The sequence below is a fragment of the Microcaecilia unicolor genome, chromosome 2 (assembly GCF_901765095.1).
Source record: "Microcaecilia unicolor chromosome 2, aMicUni1.1, whole genome shotgun sequence".
NCBI classification, from domain to species: Eukaryota; Metazoa; Chordata; class Amphibia; order Gymnophiona; family Siphonopidae; genus Microcaecilia; species Microcaecilia unicolor.
The window spans coordinates 52,807,947-52,831,218 of record NC_044032.1 but is presented as its reverse complement, the minus strand read 5'-3'; the positions used below and the strand labels follow the sequence as shown (position 1 = coordinate 52,831,218).

Genomic DNA, 23,272 nt, shown 5'->3' with positions numbered 1-23,272 from the left:
AGGCACCTATTTTATATTAACACAAGGATCACTAACAGTAACATATTGTTGTAAAAGGCTCATATAATAATCCTCAGTAGCATACAAATTGTCAAACACAATTTACATCTGCTAATTTACGTGTGGACTCGATGTGCACATTTGCTTATTTTATAAAACACAAGCACACATCAAAACCATGCCCCAGCTCTGCCCAGGGTTGCTGGTGTGGAGCTTGCAAATAAATATGCACCATCATGTCACAGCACATGTATTCAGCTGCATAACTTTGTAAGAGCATGCTCAGTAAGATGCCGACAGTAGAGAACTGCTGCAGAGCCCAGTGTGGGGAGATTTCCTGGCTGTGTCACCCTGTTTCAAGCTTTTACTTTTTCTCCTTGCCCTGCTATAACATCAGCACTGCCTGCCTAATCATCGCAGCTAAGACTGGGAGGAGCTACAAGATCAGACCTTGATACCTACCTATGAGATCACCCCCTCTCTCTTATCTGTTCAGTAAGACTAGGCTGGTGGCTCGCTTAAGGCATGGGCAGAAGGAGAGCACCCCTTAGCGAGCCCCTTGGATTTTATGAGAGCTTTGCTGGCTTTTTTGTGCTGGTATATTTTGTGAGTTTTACTATGTCCTATTGGATAGTTTAATCTGAAAAAATAGTGTTTTATTTTGTTTCATTCTTGTGGTATTTTATGAAAAGGGGAAGGGGAGGGGAGAGGGAAGGGGGAGAAATCTGAGGAAAAGATTGGAGTTATTAATATGGCAGGTGATGCTTCTTCTATGCAGGTACATTGGGGCCATCGCCCTTCAAAAACTAGTTATTACTGTGATTCTGGTGTAAATTCACATCATTTGATTGATTGCTTGCAGATTAGTAAATGATTGAAGTACAAGTAGGTCGTCATCCTGGATATTACAAAAACTATACCTGCATCATAAACGACAACAGGTTTTGGTGAGAGCAAATATGGGGGTATTCTCTAAACATAATATTGATCTAACTCTTATTCCTGTTATGCAGTCATTATGCAAAAAATGTGATTTGATTAAGGATTTGATAGAAAAGCAAGGTCTGGGATTAGCCTTTTTTTTTTTTTTTTTACATAAACATGGTTGAAGAAAAATATATTATGATTCAAAATCTTTCATGCCCCGGGGGTTATGCGATATGTTCTCTACCTAGGGTTGGGAAGTGAGAAGGGGATATTGCTATAATTTATAAAAATGTTTTAGAACTGGAGATAGTTGATTCACTCCAGTTGTCTGGGTTGGAGTGTTTGTTTGCTTGTCTGAAATGTTTGTCATCTTTAAACAGTATTGGGATAATTTTGGTATATAGATCACCTGGTTTGTGGTCACCAATTGCAGAGCAGTAATTTTTTTTTTTTTTACTTTTGTTGTTCACGCAAAATTGAAGGAAAAATCTTTTAGAGCTTGGAGAGTTTAACCTTCATTTCGAATTGACTTCCAACTGAAAGATGTTTGCTCCCCGAGACAATTTTTTTCTGATGTAAGTCTGAATGTGATCAAACAAGGTAACTTTCAACCTGGCTGGCCACATGTTGGATATTATGCCTTCCTCTTTTTATGTAACTGGACAACTGTTTGCATATGATTGTAACTCTTGGTGATTCCCTGGTCAGATCATTTATTGCAAGAAAGCGAAGATACTTACCTGTAGCAGGTATTCTCCGAGGACAGCAGGCTGATTGTTCTCACATGTGGGTCGACGTCCGCGGCGGCCCAGGAATCGGCAAGCAAAATAAAAACAAAGTCTTTCCCAAAAGTTCCGTTGCGTGGGAAGCGCGAACCGCGCATGCGCGAACAAGTTCCCGCCCACCACGTGAGCGTGCCTCTTTAGTTTAATCAAAAAGCATATAAATAAGAAACAACTCCAACGGGGAGGAGGGCAGGTTTGTGAGAACAATCAGCCTGCTGTCCTCGGAGAATACCTGCTACAAGTAAGTATCTTCGCTTTCTCCGAGGACAAGCAGGCTGCTTGTTCTCACATGTGGGGTATCCCTAGCAACCAGGCTCACTCAAAATAATGTACATTGGTCAATGGGGCTCGCAACGGCAAGGACAAAACAAAGATTGACCTGAAACCAAAATCAACTAACAGAGTGCAGCCTGGAACAGAACAAAAATGGGTCTAGTGGGGTGGAGTTGGATTCTAAACCCCAAACAAATTCTGCAGCACTGCCTGCTCAAACCGACTGTTGCGTCAGGTATCCTGCTGAAGGCAGTAGTGAGATGTGAATGTGTGGACTGATGACCACGTTGCATCCTTGCAAATCTCTTCAATGGAGGCCGACTTTAAGTGGGCCACTGACGCAGCCATGGCTCTAACATTATGAGCCATGACATGACCCTGTAGAGTCAGCCCAGCTTGGGCATAAGTGAAGGAAATGCAATCTGCTACCCATTTGGAGATTGTGCGTTTTCTGATGGCGACTCTCCTCCTGTTGGGATCGAAAGACACAAACAACTGGGCGGACTGTCTGAAGGGCTGTGTCTGCTCCACGTAAAAGGCCAATGCTCTCTTGCAGTCCAGAGTATGCAAACTGCTTTCTCCAGGGCAGGTATGAGGATGGGGAAAGAATGTTGGCAAGACAACTGACTGGTTCAGATGGAACTCTGACACCACCTTAAGCATACATAAGTACATAAGTACATAAGTAGTGCCATACTGGGAAAGACCAAAGGTCCATCTAGCCCAGCATCCTGTCACCGACAGTGGCCAATCCAGGTCAAGGGCACCTGGCACGCTCCCCAAACGTAAAAACATTCCAGACAAGTTATACCTAAAAATGCGGAATTTTTCCAAGTCCATTTAATAGCGGTCTATGGACTTGTCCTTTAGGAATCTATCTAACCCCTTTTTAAACTCCGTCAAGCTAACCGCCCGTACCACGTTCTCCGGCAACGAATTCCAGAGTCTAATTACACGTTGGGTGAAGAAAAATTTTCTCTGATTCGTTTTAAATTTACCACACTGTAGCTTCAACTCATGCCCTCTAGTCCTAGTATTTTTGGATAGCGTGAACAGTCGCTTCACATCCACCCGATCCATTCCACTCATTATTTTATACACTTCTATCATATCTCCCCTCAGCCGTCTCTTCTCCAAGCTGAAAAGCCCTAGCCTTCTCAGCCTCTCTTCATAGGAAAGTCGTCCCATCCCCATTATCATTTTCGTCGCCCTTCGCTGTACCTTTTCCAATTCTACTATATCTTTTTTGAGATACGGAGACCAGTACTGAACACAATACTCCAGGTGCGGTCGCACCATGGAGCGATACAACGGCATTATAACATCCGCACACCTGGACTCCATACCCTTCCTAATAACACCCAACATTCTATTCGCTTTCCTAGCCGCAGCAGCACACTGAGCAGAAGGTTTCAGCGTATCATCGACGACGACACCCAGATCCCTTTCTTGATCCGTAACTCCTAACGCGGAACCTTGCAAGACGTAGCTATAATTCGGGTTCCTCTTACCCACATGCATCACTTTGCACTTGTCAACATTGAACTTCATCTGCCACTTGCACGCCCATTCTCCCAGTCTCGCAAGGTCCTCCTGTAATCGTTCACATTCCTCCTGCGACTTGACGACCCTGAATAATTTTGTGTCATCGGCGAATTTAATTACCTCACTAGTTATTCCCATCTCTAGGTCATTTATAAATACATTAAAAAGCAACGGACCCAGCACAGACCCCTGCGGGACCCCACTAACTACCCTCCTCCACTGAGAATACTGGCCACGCAATCCTACTCTCTGCTTCCTATCTTTCAACCAGTTCTTAATCCATAATAATACCCTACCTCCGATTCCATGACTCTGCAATTTCTTCAGGAGTCTTTCGTGCGGCACTTTGTCAAACGCCTTCTGAAAATCCAGATATACAATATCAACCGGCTCCCCATTGTCCACATGTTTGCTTATCCCCTCAAAAAAATGCATTAGATTGGTGAGGCAAGACTTCCCTTCACTAAATCCATGCTGACTTTGTCTCATCAGTCCATGTTTTTGTATATGCTCTGCAATTTTATTCTTAATAATAGCCTCCACCATCTTGCCCGGCACCGACGTCAGACTCACCGGTCTATAATTTCCCGGATCTCCTCTGGAACCCTTCTTAAAAATCGGAGTAACATTGGCTACCCTCCAGTCTTCCGGTACTACACTCGATTTTAGGGACAGATTGCATATTTCTAACAGTAGCTCCGCAAGTTCATTTTTTAGTTCTATTAATACTCTGGGATGAATACCATCAGGTCCCGGTGATTTACTACTCTTCAGCTTGCTGAACTGACCCATTACATCCTCCAAGGTTACAGAGAATTTGTTTAGTTTCTCCGACTCCCCCGCTTCAAATATTCTTTCTGGCACCGGTGTCCCTCCCAAATCCTCCTCGGTGAAGACCGAAGCAAAGAATTCATTTAATTTCTTCGCTACGGCTTTGTCCTCCTTGATCGCCCCTTTAACACCATTTTCGTCCAGCGGCCCAACCGACTCTTTGGCCAGTTTCCTGCTTTTAATGTATCTAAAAAAATTTTTACTATGTATTTTTGCTTCCAACGCTAATTTCTTCTCAAAGTCCTTTTTTGCCCTCCTTATCTCCGCTTTGCATTTGGCTTGGCATTCCTTATGATCTATCCTGTTACTTTCAGTTGGTTCTCTTCTCCACTTTCTGAAGGATTGTTTTTTGGCTCTAATGATTTCCTTTATCTTACTGTTTAGCCACGCCGGCTGACGTTTAGTCTTTTTTTCCCTTTTTTCTAATACGTGGAATATATTTGTCCTGAACCTCCAGGATGGTGTTTTTAAACAGCATCCACGCCTGATGCAAGTTTTTTACTCTGCAAGCTGCTCCTTTCAGTCTTTTTTTCACCATTTTTCTCATTTTGTCGTAATCACCTTTTCTATAGTTAAACGCTAGCGTACTTGATTTCCTAGTTTCACTTCCTTCAATGCCAATATCAAAACCGATCATATTATGATCACTGTTATCAAGCGGCCCTCGTATCGTTACCCCCTGCACTAGATCATGAGCACCACTAAGGACTAAGTCTAGTATTTTTCCTTCTCTTGTCGGCTCCTGAACTAGCTGTTCCATGAAGCTGTCCTTGATTTCATCAAGAAATCTTATGTCCCTTGCGTGTACAGATGTTACATTAACCCAGTCTATATGCGGGTAATTGAAATCCCCCATTATTATTGTGTTGCCCAGTTTGTTTGCGTCCCTGATTTCCTTTAACATTTCCGCATCCGTCTGTTCGTCCTGGCCAGGCGGACGGTAGTACACTCCTATCACTATCCTTTTCCCCTTTGCACATGGAATTTCAATCCACAGTGATTCCAAGGAGTGTTTTGTTTCCTGCAGAATTTTCAATCTATTTGATTCAAGGCTCTCGTTAATATACAATGCTACCCCTCCACCAATCCGATTCACCCTATCACTACGATATAATTTGTACCCCGGTATGACAGTGTCCCACTGGTTATCCTCCTTCCACCAGGTCTCAGAGATGCCTATTATATCTAATTTTAGGATGCATGCAGAGGACTACTCTATAATGATGGAACTTGATATAAGGTGCATGCACCACCAAGGCCTGAAGCTCACTGACCCTACGAGCTGAAGTAACAGCCACCAAGAAAATGACCTTCCAGGTCAAGTACTTCAGATGGCAGGAATTCAGTGGCTCAAAAGGAGCTTTCATCAGCTAGGTGAGTATGACATTGAGATCCTATGACACTGGTGGAGGTTTAACTGGGGGCTTTGACAAAAGCAAACCTCTCATGAAGCGAACAGGTGGGAAAATGTGGGATACAAATGCAACAAATAAATAAATAAATAAAGGCTGTCCAGAGATAGGCTTACCTTCTACACGGCGGTGATAAGCACTAATAGCACTAAGGTGAACCCTTACAGAGTTGGTCTTGAGACCAGACTCTGACAAGCGTAGAAGGTATTCAAGCAGGGTCCGTGTAGGACATGAAAGGGGATCTAGGGCCTTGCTATCACACCAGACTGCAAACCTCCTCCAACTGAAAGAGTAACACCTCTTGGTGGAACCTTTTCTGGAAGCAAGCAAGACTCGATAGACACCCTCTGAAAGACCCAAGGAGGCGAATTCTAAGCTCTCAACATCTAGGCTGTGAGAGCCAGAGACTGGAGGTTGGGATGTAGAAGCAACCCCTCGTTCTGGGTGATGACGGTTGGAAAACATTCCAATCTCCACGGTTCCTCGGAGGACAACTCCAGAAGAAGAGGGAACCAAATCTGACTCAGCCAAAAGGGAGCTATCAGAATCATGGTTCCGCAGTCTTGTTTGAGTTTCAGTAAAGTCTTCCCTATTAGAAGTATGGGAGGATACCCATACAAAAGGCCTGTTCCCCAATGCAGGAGAAAGTCATCGGACGCTAGTCTGTCGTGGGCCTGAAGTCTGGAACAGAACTGAGGGACCTTATGATTGATCTGAGTGCCAAAAAGATCCAATGAGGGGGTGCCCCATGCTCGGAAGATCTTGCGGACTACACCCATGTTCAGTGACCACTCGTGAGGTTGCATTACCCTGCTCAGCCTGTCAGCCAGACTGTCGTTTACACCTGCCAGATAAGTGACTTGGAGAAACAGGCCGTGATGGCGTGCCCAAAGCCATATCTAGACGGCTTCCCGACACAGAGGGCGAGTTCCAGTGCCCCCCCTGCTTGTTGGTGTAATACATGGCAACCTGATTGTCTATCTGATTTAAGATGATTTGGTTGGATAGCCGGTCTCTGAAAGCCTTTAGAGCATTCCAGATCGCTCGCAATTCCAGCAGATTGATCTGAAGACCTTTTTCCTGAAAGGACCAAGCTCCTTGAGTGTGAAGTCCATCAACATGAGCTCCCCACCCCAGGAGGGATGCATCTGTCGTCAGCACTTTTTGCGGCTGAGGAATTTGGAATGGACGTCCCAAGGTCAAATTGGATCAAATAGTCCACCACTGCAAGGAATTCCAAAAGTCAGTGAACAGTTGGATCACATCCTCTAGACTTCCCGCAGCTTGATACCACTGGGAAGCTAGGGTCCATAGAGCTGATCGGATCTCATGTGTAGAGGTGCCATGGGAGTCACATGAACCATGGAGGCCATGTGCCCCAGAAGTCTCAACATCTGCCGAGCTGTGATCTGGTGAGACAATCGAACCATGGACACTAGGGACAGGAGTTTGTCTGCCTTCGCCTCGGGGAGATAACCTTGAGCTGCCTTTGTGTTCAACAGTGCTCCAATTAATTCCAATTTTTGAACTGGGGTGAGATGGGACTTGGAATAATTGATCACGAACCCCAGTAGTTCCAGCACATGAATAGTCATTCGCATTGACTGTAGAGCGCCGCAGTCGGAGACCTCACTACAGGAGAAGGGCCAGACACCGCTCCAGCGGATGGCACAGAAGGCGCAAGCACCCCCGATACTAAAGCTGATTGTCGCAGTAAGCCTTCCAGAAGTTCTGGAAACAAGGCCTGGATACGCTCGTCTAGAGCTGCCATCGGAGAAGGCTGAGGGCCGATGGAACAGGCGGTGTCAGAATCCGTGGAGGCTCAGGAGCAGGTAACTGGCTGCCAAGAGACCGACGCATCAGCACCTCCTGTACTGAGGGGGAGCGGTCCTCTCGGTGCCGACGCTTCTCGGGTGCCGACTCTCTCGACGCCCCGGAGCTCCCAGTACCATGCATCGAAGGAGAATGATGACGGTACTTCTTAGCCTTCGCTTGACGCACGTCATCGAGACTCCTTGGTACCGAGGACGTGGAATCTTCACGTCTCCTCGGGGCTGGGTCCGACGAAGGTCGGTCCTGGGGGGCCTGCATAACAGGAGGCCTCGAGGCAGGTGGAGACCCACTCAACGCCTCACTGCTCCCAGCGCGAGTTGGTCTCTCAGCAGCCATTACCTCTCTCCTCGACGTCAATGCTCCTGTCGATGTCGTCGAAGGACTGGACTGAGCCCCAAAAAGCTTCTCTCGTTGGGCCTTTCGAGACGCTTGGGTCCATTTCTTCATACAAAGACACAGACTACAAGCGGCTGGGCTATGGTCAGGCCTAGGCACTGGATACACCAGGCGTGGGTATCTGTACCTAAGATGGTCCGGTTGCACTGAATACAACGTTTGAAGCCGCTGGATGTCTTCGATAACATGGAAGAAAAAAACGGTTTCAGCGAAATCAAATGGCATGATTGTGCCAAAAAAGAAAAAGCACAAAAAGGGAAAAACTCGGCCGCGTCGAAAAAGAAAGGAAACTTTAACAGGGAAAAAAGGAAAAGAAAATACAAGAAACTAACCTATAAATAGTTAGTTTTTTTTTTTTTTTAACAAATCAAAAAAGAAAAAAGCACAGCCAAACTCGAAATAGAAAAGTTCTTCCTGGGCCTGAGAGGAGCAATCAGGAAAACAAACCACACCTCACCGCGGAGAAAAAAAGAACTAAAGAGGCGCGCATGCTCAGTTTGCGCAACTTTTCCGAAAGACTTTGTTTTGCTTTCAAAATTTATTTGCAGATTCCTGGGCCGCTGCGGACGTCGACCCACATATGAGAACAAGCAGCCTTGCTTGTCCTCAGAGAATTTAATATTTATATGATGGCAAGTTCCCATCAGCTTTCAAAATCCAACAAGGTAGTCATGATGAGAGGGCGAACAGATACCACTCTCCTGAGGTGAGAGGTAGGTATTCAGTTATCTCCATTGTCGTTGGATTATGATTGCTTAAATTATAAATTTCAGACTTGAGGTAATATATTAGGAAAGTTTTGGATAAGAAGATTAGAGACGGGAGGGACTGTTGGTTCTCTCCTGAATTAGTAGAGCTGAAATGTAAATGTAGGCAGCTTGAAAGGAGCTCGGTTAAGTCTCAAGAAAGTGATGATTCTGTAAATTGGAAAGCTTGTATTCATTATTATAAGCAATGGATAAGACTTGTCAAAGAAAGTTTTTCTCTGAATGTTTAAATATGAGTGTTAACCCTAGTAGAGAATTGTTCCGGTTAGTTCAGAGCATAACACAAGCCCCATTGGGTAAATCTATAAATACTCTTTCAGCACAGGATTATGCTGATTTTTTTTTTCAATTTAAAATAAAGATCTTGAATATGATACCACAGGTAGAACCTATGCCTACTGTAGATCATTTGGAGGCTGAAGGAGTCTTGTACGATATCCCAGTGGATCGCCTATGGTTACCTTTTAGACTGGTGGAAATAGAGTGCATATGCTGTACAGGGAAATGTTTTGGCAAAGGGTATTGTGCATTAGATCCTTGTGCGGCAAATCTTTTAAGATCTTTGCCAGATGACCTGAACCTTTGGCTTGTAGATATGGTGAATTTTCTTTTGCAAAATGGTGAGTATTCAGAGGACATGGGATTCATAATCCTTACACCATTACACTTAATGGGGATAAACTAAATCCTCTCAATTGTAATAATTACCGCCCAGTAGCAAATATTCCTACAATGACAAAAGTGATGGAAGCTATAGTGATTTTACAACTGCAGCATCATTTTGATCTGTTAGATCTTGTCAGTTTGCTTTTCGACCATATTCAGCATGGAGACAGTACTTTCGGCACTGGTATCTACTTCTCCGGGGTAATTTTGATAAAAGGATAGAGGTTTTTTTGATGCAATTATACTTGTACGCATCATTTGATTTAGTGAACCATGATGTACTACTATGCAAGCTGGGAGAGGTGGGGGTGGGAAGTAATGTGTAGAAGTGGTTCGGAGATTTTTTGAAAAAGTGATCCTTGTAGGTTTTTTGGCTAGATGGATTTTCTGATCCATGGTGTACGAGACAGGGTGTTCCTCAAGGATCTCCACTATCCCCCATTCTTTTCAACCTATACACGAGTGAATTAGGTTTGTTGTTACAAAGAAATATAGAATATTTTTCTTATGCAGATGACATTGTGCTGCTGCTGTTCCCCATTTTATCAGATTTTAATTGACAGATGATGTTTTTATAGAAATTTTCTCCTGGATGTCTCAACATTTTCTGAAGATTAACCCTGATAAAACAAATGTTTTATGGGTACATCCAAAAAAAGGGAATTCTTTTTCTGATGGTGTAAGTAATTTGACTGGGAGTATGGATGTGGTACGACAGCATGATGCTGATATAGTGTTGAATCTGAAATAAAGCTTTTAGGTGTATGGCTGGATGCCAGCTTAACCATGGAAACTTATGTAAACTGGTGCAAAAGTTGATCAAGTTGAAATTATTGGGTAGATTAAGGGTTTTTTTGGTTTGTTTTGGGTTTTTTTTTTTAGAAATTTATTGTAATATATGTTTGTTAGGCTTGCCAGCTAAACAGTTGCAAAGACTTCAGGTCTTACAAAATGTAGCCGCTAAATTGATTTTACAAGGAAATAGATTTGACCATGCAACACTGTTTTTGCGTGAATTACACTGGCTACCTATTCAAGCAAGAAAAAGCACTGAAGTCATCTCTTCAAGAAAGCCTGCCCTAACGATTCAACTTAACTAAAGCCTGCCCACATGATTCTTACCGACGATTTGTTATACATTGACCATGTGTCCCATTAGCCTTATTGCTATCACATATCAATTCCTTTCCATCTTCCTACGCCTACCTCCTAACGCTCTTTTCCTTCTGCACCCAATTCCTCCTATGTTCAATTTACTTATCCGTTAACCCCATTATTACGTTTATTACAAATTGTATATTCTTCTTTCGACTTTGTAATTCTTTATATTGTTACTATGTAAGCCGCATTGAGCCTGCCATGTGAGGGAAAGCGCGGGATACAAATGTAATAAATAAAGAATTTATTTTAAAGCTTTGACTTATTTTTGAGATCTTGCATGGTCTAAATCCAAGATATTGATAAATTTAGTAACCACTTATAGACCATTACATCACCTGTGATCTTGAAAGGAATTATTACTTGCACTACCATCAGCTAATTGCTGCCGATTGGTCAGTACCAAAGAGTACACTATTCGGCAAGGTTATGAGAGCTCTGGAACACTACCATCTGAAGTCAGAAACATTACACATGAGTTTTTGATGAGCTGTAAAAACTTATTCCAGTGTAACCTCTTTTAATTGCTGTACTTATTGTACGTTTTCATAATCATGTTTATACTTTCTAGTTTTGACTCATTTTTATACGTTGTATGATTTTGAGGAAACTTTTCTTTGTTACACACTTAGAACTTGGTGGTTACCATATTTTTCGGACTATAAGACGCACTTTTTTCCATCCAAATTTGGGAGGAAAATGGGGGGTGCGTCTTATAGTCCGAAGGTAGCAATTTCCCTCCCTCCCCCCGAGTTCGGGATCGCCCTCCCCCCGGCCCTGTCACCACTTCTCCCTACTCACGTCACGCGATCTTCCCTGGTGGTCTAGTGACGTCGGGGCAGGAAAGAGCCCCCTCTTTCCTGCCCAGCGCGCTGCTCTCCGTCCTCCTGTATGCAGCCTGACGGTCTCGGCGAGATTCAAAATGGCCGCCGAGACTTCAATTCTCGGCGGCCATTTTGAATCTCGCCGAGACCGTCAGGCAGCATACAGGAGGACGGAGAGCAGCGCGCTGGGCAGGAAAGAGGGGGCTCTTTCCTGCCCCGACGTCACTAGACCACCAGGGAAGATCGCGTGACGTGAGTAGGGAGAAATGGTGACAGGGCCGGGGGGACGGCGATCCCGAACTCGGACAAGACGCACCGGAGCACCTAGGTTTTAGAGGAGGGAAAAATGAAAAATTTTTTTTTCCTATTTCCCTCCTCTAAAACCTAGGTGCGTCTTATGGTCCGGTGCGTCTTATAGTCTAAAAAATACGGTAAGCAGGATACAAATGCTGTTATTAAATTAAATAAAAAGGATTTATAAAATTACCAATGTGCTAAAAATCTCTCCTATATGTGTTTTACACTGCTTCATGCCACCTCATAAAAATACCACCAGTGGACTGCAGGTGCATATCTGCTCTGACTGGAATCCCACCTGTCTGCTCTTCACCTTGGCACTAAATCAGAATGTCTTACTCCTGATGATATCACATGAAGAAAAATACATGAAAATCAATCCATCTAAGTGCACCATAACTGAAGATAATAGACTGATTTTTACTAGTTACTTACCAGAGAAACCTGGTCAACATAACTGCAGAGGTAAAATAAATCCATGTTTACAATGCAGTAGGTCCCAGTGCAGATGTCCACTTTTAAATGTTCATTTTCTTCAAAAATGTAAACAAACCTTCAGAAATCCTGGTCTCAGCCACACAAAGTTAAGGGATTGGGGTTCTAGATGTATAAAGATTATTATAAGAAATATTTCAAAGTAAACTTTGTGTTTCAAATTCTGTGCAGGGCCTTTTATGTTACAGCACAAAAAAAAAAGGTAGAGTTTAACGATAGTTTGAAGGAAAAAACTTCAAACAAAAACTGTCTTTATCCAAATTCACAGATTCTCCCAATTAAAAAAAAGACAGCAAACCATTTTGCACCTGATTTCAGAGCATTACATGAAACAAAAGTAAAATATATGTTCAGGTTACAAAGAGAATTTTACAATTTACTGTCCTGACTACGTATTGGGCAAAAAGAGGGAATGCATCTCAGTCCAGAGGTTGTGGGTCTGCGATAGGCATGGTATGCAGTACTTCATCAAGAAGCTGCAAAGCTCGGTGTAAATGAATTTCAATCCAGCAGGGGGTTTCCTTGATGCTCTGCCGTGGATAATCAGGTCCCCAGCCTTTTACAAAACTCATCCGGAGTATACACAGCCTGCGAAGATCATCCACACCAATGCCAGCGGCTGCTGACAGACCTAAAAGAAAAAGAGCTGGGATAACATTTGTGGGTACAGACATGTAAATGTGCATTCTAGGTTACCAAGGTGCTTCTCATCTATCTTCTCAATCCTGCCAAGCCTACCCCCTCCCCTGCTTTACAACAATCTACTGATCCTGTACTCGAAGTCAACTGCAACCTGTGATTCAGAAGCTCTGTGTATATCTTCTACATTTTATTTACCACACAAACATACTCTGATTGTGAAGCTTCCCTTATAGAAGACAGCATGTCTATGTTCTTAGTTTCCTTTCCTACATACAATCAGGTAAGATTGAATTTCACCTTCCTTGTAATCCTGCTAGACCAGCCCAGACTAGTAGTATGTACCAAAGTTTATCTTTCAAGATGGGGGGAGACAAGGCTCCTTCTAAGATGGCCCAGCCAAAATTACTGCCCCCTTTGGCCCTGACATCAACTTTACAATGTCTGAAGAATGAATATCACAAAGACCTGAATGGTAAACAAAATGTAATATTAGACAAATGGAACCTGGGTAAACAGATAACAGTTTTATAAATTATTACTTCATTTATTTAAAGAACAAACTTATCCAATACCCGTATCACCCATGTGAAAAAGTAACTGCTCCCTTAGTTACTCAAGCGACCAACTGACCAAATTTAATTGATAATTAGATTCACACAATTGAACACAGCAGGGCTTGATTTCAGCCAGCCCTGTTGAATCTAAACCTCAGTATATATTAAGCATTACAACAAAAGTGGTCACCACAACGTTTCCACAAGAAAGCTGTGCCATGCTCAAAGCGAATGCTACATACCTGTAGAAGGTATTCTCCGAGGACAGCAGGCTGATTGTTCCTGGAGGGACCAGCTTCCTTGGGTGTGAAGCCCATCGACATGAGCTCCCCATCCCAGGAGAGACGCATCCGTGGTCAGCACTTTTTGTGGCTGAGGAATTTGGAAAGGACGTCCCAGAGTCAAATTGGACCAAATCGTCCACCAATACAGGGATTCGAGAAAACTCGTGGACAGGTGGATCACGTCTTCTAGATCCCCAGCAGCCTGAAACCACTGAGAAGCTAGGGTCCATTGAGCAGATCTCATGTGAAGGCGGGCCATGGGAGTCACATGAACTGTGGAGGCCATGTGGCCCAGCAATCTCAACATCTGCCGAGCTGTGATCTGCTGGGACGTTCGCACCCGCGAGACGAGGGACAACAAGTTGTTGGCTCTCGTCTCTGGGAAATAGGCGCGAGCCGTCCGAGAATCCAGCAGAGCTCCTATGAATTCGAGTCTCTGTGCTGGGAGAAGATGGGACTTTGGGTAATTTATCACAAACCCCAGTAGCTCCAGGAGGCGAATAGTCATCTGCATGGACTGCAGGGCTCCTGCCTCAGACGTGTTCTTCACCAGCCAATCGTCAAGATATGGGAAGACGTGCACCCCCAGCCTGCGAAGTGCTGCTGCTACTACAGCCAAGCACTTTGTGAACACCCTGGGCGCAGAGGCGAGCCCAAAGGGTAGCACACAGTACTGGAAGTGACGTGTGCCCAGCTGAAATCGCAGATACTGTCTGTGAGCTGGCAGTATCGGGATGTGTGTGTAGGCATCCTTCAAGTCCAGAGAGCATAGCCAATCGTTTTCCTGAATCATGGGAAGTAGGGTGCCCAGGGAAAGCATCCTGAACTTTTCTTTTACGAGATATTTGTTCAGGGCCCTTAGGTCTAGGATGGGACGCATCCCCCCTGTTTTCTTTTCTACAAGGAAGTACCTGCAATAGAATCCCAGCCCTTCTTGCCCGGATGGCACGGGCTCGACCGCATTGGCGCTGAGAAGGGCGGAGAGTTCCTCTGCAAGTACCTGCTTGTGCTGGAAGCTGTAAGACTGAGCTCCCGGTGGACAATTTGGAGGTTTTGAGGCCAAATTGAGGGTGTATCCTTGCCGGACTATTTGCAGAACCCACTGATCGGAGGTTATGAGAGGCCACCTTTGGTGAAAAGCTTTCAACCTCCCCCCGACCGGCAGGTCGCCCGGCACGGACACTTGGATGTCGGCTATGCTCTGCTGGAGCCAGTCAAAAGCTCGCCCCTTGCTTTTGCTGGGGAGCCACGGGGCCTTGCTGAGGCGCACGCTGCTGACGAGAGCGAGCGCGCTGGGGCTTAGCCTTGGCCGCAGGCTGTCGAGAAGGGGGATTGTACCTACGCTTGCCAGAAAAGTAGGGAACAGTCCTCCTTCCCCCAAAAAATCTTCTACCTGTAGAGGTAGAGGCTGAAGGCTGCCGGCGGGAGAACTTGTCGAATGCGGTGTCCCGCTGGTGGAGATGCTCTACCACCTGCTCGACCTTCTCTCCAAAAATGTTATCCGCACGGCAAGGCGAGTCCGCAATCCGCTGCTGGAGTCTATTCTCCAGGTCGGAGGCACGCAGCCATGAGAGCCTGCGCATCACCACACCTTGAGCAGCGGCCCTGGACGCAACATCAAAGGTGTCATACACCCCTCTGGCCAGGAATTTTCTGCACGCCTTCAGCTGCCTGACCACCTCCTGAAAAGGCTTGGCTTGCTCAGGGGGGAGCGCATCAACCAAGCCCGCCAACTGCCGCACATTGTTCCGCATGTGTATGCTCGTGTAGAGCTGGTAAGACTGGATTTTGGCCACGAGCATAGAGGAATGGTAGGCCTTCCTCCCAAAGGAGTCTAAGGTTCTAGAGTCTTTGCCCGGGGGCGCCGAAGCATGCTCCCTAGAACTCTTAGCCTTCTTTAGGGCCAGATCCACAACTCCAGAGTCGTGAGGCAACTGGGTGCGCATCAGCTCTGGGTCCCCATGGATCCGGTACTGGGACTCGATCTTCTTGGGAATGTGGGGATTACTTAATGGCTTGGTCCAGTTCGCAAGCAATGTCTTTTTCAGGACATGGTGCAAGGGAACAGTGGACGCTTCCTTAGGTGGAGAAGGATAGTCCAGGAGCTCAAACATTTCAGCCCTGGGCTCGTCCTCCACAACCACCGGGAAGGGGATGGCCGTAGACATCTCCCGGACAAAGGAAGCAAAAGACAGACTCTCAGGAGGAGAAAGCTGTCTTTCAGGGGAGGGAGTGGGATCAGAAGGAAGACCCTCAGACTCCTCGTCAGAGAAATATCTGGGGTCTTCCTCTTCTTCCCACGAGGCCTCACCTTCGGTGTCAGACAAGTTCACGAACCTGTGTCTGCAACCTCGCCCGGCTCGCCTCTGTGGAGCCACGTCCACGATGGGGGCGTCGAGAGGTAGACTTCCTCGCCCGCATCGGCGAAGCTCCCTCCGCCGACGTAGTCGGGGAGCCTTCCTGGGAGGTGGCCGCAGTCGGCACCGCACGCGGTACCGACATCGGGGACCTCACCCCGGGCGATGGGCCAGCCGGCGCCACGCTCGACGGTACCGGAGGCGCAAGCACCGCCGGTACCGGAGGGGTAGGGCGCAACAGCTCTCCCAGAATCTCTGGGAGAACGGCCCGGAGGCTCTCGTTTAGAGTGGCTGCAGGAGAAAGGAATGAGAGGTCGATGCAGGCGTCGACGTCAGAACCTGTTCCGGGCGTGGAGGCTGTTCCGGGCTGTCCAGAGCGGAGCGCATCGACACCTCCTGAACAGAGGGTGAGCGGTCCTCTCGGTGCCGATGCCTGCTGGGTGCCGAATCCCTCGGCGACCCAGAGCTCTCGGTGCCGACAGCGGGGAGGAGACCGGTGTCGATGCTTCTTCGATTTCTTCCGAAGCATGTCACCGGAGCTCCCCGGCACCGACGAGGAGGACGTCGAATCCAGCCGTCGCTGCCTCGGGGCCGAGACTGAGGAAGGTCGATCTCGGGGGGGCTGTACCGCAGGAGCCCTCAGGGTAGGAGGAGACCCACCCGAGGGCTCACCGCCACCAGCAGGGGAATGGACAGCCCTCACCTGCACTCCTGACCCGATGCACCACCGTCCGACGACATCAGCAGACGAGGTCCCGGTACCACCGACGTCGATGCAACTATCCGATGTCTCGGCGCCGATGCAGAGGGCCGATGCCTCGATGCACTCGATGCACTGGCGGCCGAGGATGAAGGTCTGGACGCTGACGACGTCGATGCACTCGATGACCTTGGTGTCGATGCCGACGAAGAGCCCGAGAACAAAATGTTCCACTGGGCCAATCTCGCTACCTGAGTCCGCCTTTGTAACAGGGAACACAGACTACAGTTCTGAGGACGGTGCTCGGCCCCCAGACACTGAAGACACGACGAGTGCCTATCAGTGAGCGAGATTACCCGGGCGCACTGGGTGCACTTCTTGAAGCCGCTGGAAGGCTTCGATGTCATGGGCGGAAAAATCACGCCGGCGAAATCAAAATCCGAAATGGCGAATTTTAGCACCAAAAAGTTTTAGGGAGAAAATCTCGACCGAGGCCGAAAGAGGCCTACCCCGACGACGAAAGAAAACTTACCGGGGCAAAGACTGAAAAATACGGGAAGGGACAAACGAAGCCCGGGGGGCTTCCGGAGCACTTCCCAACAATTTTTTAAAGATTTTCCGAAGAAAACACACGTCAACGAAAAAAGGACGCGCGAGGTCGACTTTCCGGGGCTCGACACGGCGAAAACACGACCGTACCGAGTGCGGACAAAAGAAGACTGGCCGGCTCGAGCCGGTTTCGGGCGGGAAGACGGCCGCGCATGCGCGGTGCGCGCGAGGACTAGCAAAGGACTTTGCTAGTGAAGATTCCGATTGGAGGGGCTGCCGTGGACGTCACCCATCAGTGAGAACAAGCAGCCTGCTTGTCCTCGGAGAAAGGAAATTCCAGAAGAGATTAGAAACATATTTGCTAAATATCAGCCTGGAAAGGGTTACAAAGCCATTTCTAAAGCTCTGGGATTCCACCAAACCATTGTGGAAGTCATTATCTCCAAATAGAGAAGATCTGAATAATGGTGAACTTTCCAGGAGTGGCTGGCTTGTCAAAGTTACTCCAAGGGTGCAGCAGCATATCAAGGAAGTCACAGAACATCCCAGGAGAACATCCAAAGAACTACAGGCCTCTCTAGCCTCAGCTAAGGTCACTGTTCATGACTCCACAATAATAAAGAGACAGCAAAAATGGGATTCATGGGAGTATAGCAAAGCAGAAATCACCGCTATCCAAGAATAATATCAATGCTCATCTCATATTTGCAAACGCACACCTGGAATTCCAAAGCTTTTTGAAATAATGTTCTATAGGCAGACAAGTCAAAAGTGGAATGGTTTGGACAATGCAGATCCCATTATGTCTGGTGTAAAGCAAATACAGTATTCCACAATAAGAACGTCACAACAAAAAACATGAGTGTTACTGTGATAGTGTGAGGATGCTTTACTGCTTCAGGACCTGGAAAACATGTCATTATTGAAGGAACTATGAATTCTGGGGTGTACCAGACAATTCTTAAGGGAGAATGTCCAGCCATCTGTTTATGACCTCAAGCTGAAGTGTAATTGGGTTATGCAGCAAGACAATGATCCAAAATACAAAAGCAAGTCTACCTCTGAAAGGCTGAGGAGAAACATAATTAACTTTCTGCTTGAAGTACCGACAGTCATTTTGAAGAAGCATCAACAACAGGCAGAAAAGAGTGGGGTTCTTTCCTGCCCCCAAAGACGCCACTAGACCACCAGGGCATGCTCAGGTAGCCACGGGGAGGGCCCACCAAGACTTGGGGGCGTAAGAGGAACCAGCCAGCCAGCACCGTGGGCTTGGAGGGGCGGCAGGGGAACCAACCAGCCAGAACCACAGGCTCGGAGGGACAGCAAGGGAAACCAGTCAGCTAGCCAGCTCTCCTCAGAGTCTCATGTTAAATTCTGCACAACTAGGGAATTCTGTGCAAATTCTGTACTCTGCAGTTGCACAGAATTCTGGGAGTAGCTTTTACAAAAAGCTCAAAACAGTTTTTAACAATCTAAACAGGCCTAGAATCTACTGCACTACTCTATCTCCTCACTTATCTCATGCCCACCAAATAATTCCGTCCTCTTTCTCATCTATCCTCTACATACTACAATGTTCCTTCTTTCCCCTCTCCAACTCATTCCTACTTTTTCTCCACCTTCTGATTGTTCCCTATTAATACCTCCATACAGTTCATCCCTCTCCCCGCTTGTTCCCTATTCTCCTAATACCTCCCTACAGGTCATTCCTCTCCCCACTCCCCCAGCTCTTGACACCAAAATACTCTCCCCCTACTTTCCCAGATTACATTTCCAGTCTGCCTCTACCGCCACTCTATATCAGTCTCCATCAGCCTGTCCTTAAATAGCCAGTGCCTTCTAGCATGTGCAACTCTCAATGAATTTGAGCCATACTGTTCGTAGTCTCACATTTCACAAAAAACAGCATGGCAATTTGGGCACAGTGTGGCTCAAACACATTGAGAACCATGTGATGTCAGAAGACAACAACTGTTTGGAGAGTGGGGTGAGGAGGCTTAATACCAGCAGTATATAAGGGAGAATCCACAAAATAAGAGGGAATGGTTTGGAAGAGATGGAAACAGGCAAGCGCTCTTTTTGAACTGCTTTCTCCTTTTCATTCATGCAGGCTGCCCAATAACTGTAGGAGAAGGGAATATTCTATTTAAAATTCCCCCAGGTGGCCATCTAGTTATACAGGTCATCCAAAATGACTTACAACAGATGAGCTATACTTACTTATAGCTGGGGCAATTCCACCCACTGACCCTGGTCCAGGCATGTTTCCCGCCACTGCTGCAGCTTGGGCAGCGGCTGCTACTTGTGCAGTTGCAGCCTGTTGTTGCATTTGGCGATGACACTGACGTAAATCAAATACCTTTAAAATTGAGAAAAGGAAAGGTAAAAAATGAAAAACAAACATTCCAATAAAGTTTAAATTTTACAATACACAGAAAATCCTTGTATATCCATTTAGGAATTCACTGCTTCCCCTTCAAAGAAGGGTCATAGTTTGTCTTCTTACATGTGAAAACCTAAAATTCCCTAAATACCAAAAGTATCACCAACTATTTGTTTACTAATATATTTTGTGAAGTTAAGCTTGAATTTGTAGCTCACCTAAATAACTTTGCTTGCATTGGGGAAAGTAAGAAATCTAAATAAAAATTAAATGCATAAAAGTTTACTAAAAATATAATTGCTTTCCTATTCAAAGTTCACCCACTTGTAGCGCATTTCAATATTTTTAAGTCACTGTCGATAAACTTTGTGCTATTACTACAAGCAGTGGGCCAACAGATATGAGCTATAAAAAGGACGATGGATCTTTATGTTAAGAAGAAAGTCATTTTGGTTTTCAAGGAGATGGCTGCACAAAATAAGACCTAAAAAGGCCAGTGATCACAAAGAAGGAACTTTCGTAGAAAAGAATATCAGGTAAAGCTAAAAGAAACAAAAAATGGAAAGCAAGATGAGAAGGTTTTCTTCAGGTACCTCTGGGAAAGGAGAAAAGCCGTAAGTGGAATCTTAAAACTAAAAGATGCTGAAGATGTTTTCGATCGATAGTGAGTCAAAGTTGATCCATGATCGGTCTGCTGGATATTCCCCATGTATTGGGTCTAGACATTCAAGGTGGTTTACATAGTCAATTGTGTTGCTGGGTATCATAGTTCGTAGCTTTATAATTTTCTCTTTGAAGTAGTTTGCAAGGTTGTTTGCTGATGGGGTATCTATGTTGTTAGAAGTAACCGGCGTGGTGTTTAGTAGATTATTTATGAGTTGGAAGAGTTTATGTGTATCCTTGTAGCCTGGTCCGATTTTAGTTTTATAATATGATCTTTTAGTATGTCTGATGGTGTATTTGTATTTTCTTTATAGTTGATTCCATTCGTTGAGAGCAGAGTCGTCTTTTTTCTTATTCCATGCTCGTTCTAGTCTTCTGACTTATGTTTTTAGTTCTTTCAGTTCTTCATTAAACCATGGTATTGAGTTTTTTCTATGTGAGGTTCTGGTTTGGAGTGGTGCTATGTTGTCTAATATGATTTTGCATCTGTTGTCCCAATCATGGAGAAATTGGGGTGACTCTGTTGGTGTTATCCATTCATTTTCATAGAATGGTTGCCAAAAAATTAATGGGTCTATTTTGCCTCTCATGGTATAGGTTGATTGCTCTTGTTTGTGTTGTGAATATTTTGTTCGCCAGTGAAGGGAGAGGTTCACTTTGTAGTGATCGGACCATGGAATGGCTGTCCATTTTGGGGTTTTTTTTTAGTGTGAGATTTAGTTCATGTGAGAATTTGTATGTAATTATGTCTAGTGTGTGTCCTTCAATATGGGTGGGTTGCATGTTTGGCCACTGAAGCTCCCATAGTAGAAGGAAGTCTTTGCATTCACTCACGTTTGTTAAGTTAGTCTCTTCAAGGTGGAGGTTGATGTCACCTGCTATAAGAAGGTTTTGGGTAGAGACACGTGTTTGATATGAAATCCATAAAGTGTGTTTGGCAATCTTGCCAATTGCCTGGTGGTCTGTAGAACAGGATAAGGTTTAGGTGGTCCTGTAGGGTTGGGTGGTTGATTCTAACTGAGGCAATTTCAAGTTGAGGAAGTATGGATTCGGCTGTTATTGTGACGGTGAATTGGGATCTATAGATTATAGCTATGCCTCCTACTCTTTTTCCGTTCCTTGTCCAATGGGTGATTTTGCACCCTGGAGGGCATAGTTCTATAATTATGGGGTCTTTGAGGTCATGAATCCAGGTTTCGCTTATAAACAGAAAGTCGAGATTGTCTGTAGTGATCCAGTTAGGATGCAGTACCTCTACTGTAGGTAGAGTCGTCGTCGTGCTCCAAAAAACGCTGTACCGACAGCGTTTTTTGGAGCACGACGACTCTACCTACATTAGAGGCACTATATCCTAACCGTTTGGTCATCTTTGACTCTTCTCTGTCCTTCTCTACTCATATCCAGCAGATCGCCAAGACCTGTCGTTTCTTTCTTTACAGCATCCGTAAAATCCGCCCCTTTCTTTCCGAGCACTCTACCAAAACCCTCATCCACACCCTTGTCACCTCTCGTTTGGACTACTGCAATCTGCTTCTTGCTGGCCTCCCACTTAGTCACCTCTCCCCTCTCCAGTCGGTTCAAAACTCTGCTGCCCGTCTCGTCTTCCGCCAGGGTCGCTTTACTCATACTACCCCTCTCCTCAAGTCGCTTCCGTTTTCGCATCCTATTCAAACTTCTTCTACTAACCTATAAATGTACTCACTCTGCTGCTCCCCAGTATCTCTCCACGCTCGTCCTTCCCTACACCCCTTCCCATGCACTCCGTTCCATGGATAAATCCTTCTTATCTGTTCCCTTCTCCACTACTGCCAACTCCAGACTTCGCGCCTTCTGTCTCGCTGCACCCTACGCCTGGAATAGACTTCCTGAGCCCCTACGTCTTGCCCCATCCTTGACCATCTTTAAATCTAGATTGAAAGCCCACCTCTTTAACATTGCTTTTGATTTGTAACCACTCGCCCCCCCCCCACCTACCCTCCTCTCCTCTTTCCTCTACATATTAATTGCTTTGCTTGCTTTATTTTTGTCTATTAGATTGTAAGCTCTTTGAGAAGGGACTGTCTTTCTTCTATGTTTGTGCAGTGCTGCGTATGCTTTGTAGCTCTATAGAAATGCTAAATAGTAGTAGCAGTAGTAATTTTCTGATCCCTGAGGCAGGCGTTTATACGCCGAAACACGGCCCGTGTTGGGTCATTTCTATAATAAAAGGACATTGATTATCTCAACCCTGAAGGCCCAGTGTTGCTTCTTTTTTGTTCTGTACTCTTTTTATGCTGTTTTACCCTCTCTTTTGTGACTAGCTACATCTTCCTGTGACAGGAAAAAAGATCCTTGGAAAGAAACTCAGACAGTATGTTTGACAACAGGACACAAGGGAATTCAGAAAGTCACCCCCAAGCAAAAACATGATGGCAGTGGGGAAGATAATATTATTACAGAAAACCATCTAAACTCACTTAACACATGGAAAGAAATGAGCACACACGCTCGTAGTCTAAGTAAAAAGGTTCAAGAGTTGCAAGCCCTAATGTCTGAGGAAGACTTGGATATTGTTGCTATTATAGAGACATGGTTCGCTGATGCTTATCAATGGGATGCGACCATACCGAGCTATTATCTTTTTACGAAGGATAGAGAGGGCCGAAGTGGTGGAGGAGTGGCGCTTTATATGAAAAATAATATCAGAGCAGCTGAAATGCAAGAACCCTAGGGAAAGGAAGAAGCTATATGGATAGTTCTGGAAAGAGAAGATGGAACCGGTATCCACATGGGTGTTGTCTACTGACTTCCAGCACAAATGGAGAAGCTGGACAAGGACCTGATCGAAGATACCCATAAGCTTGGAATGAAAGGGGAGGTGCTGTTGCTGGGAGATTTCTACTTGCCTGATGTGGATTGGAATGTCCCGTCAGCAGAATCAGAAGCAGAGAT

The 23,272-nt window shown here is 45.5% G+C and overlaps 1 protein-coding gene across 1 annotated transcript in view; it reads right to left on the bottom strand.

Moving 5' to 3' along the window:
* SMAD4 (SMAD family member 4) overlaps positions 1 to 23,272 on the bottom strand; it is a 112,078-nt gene that overhangs the window by 2,671 nt on the left and 86,135 nt on the right. Inside the window, exons 12-13 of the mRNA XM_030192951.1 lie at positions 19,516 to 19,654; positions 12,150 to 12,840 (exon numbers count right to left, since the gene is read on the bottom strand). Of these exons, the coding sequence (XP_030048811.1) occupies positions 12,629 to 12,840; positions 19,516 to 19,654 (351 nt within the window). The 3' untranslated portion in view covers positions 12,150 to 12,628. The remainder of the gene's footprint in view (positions 1 to 12,149; positions 12,841 to 19,515; positions 19,655 to 23,272) is intronic.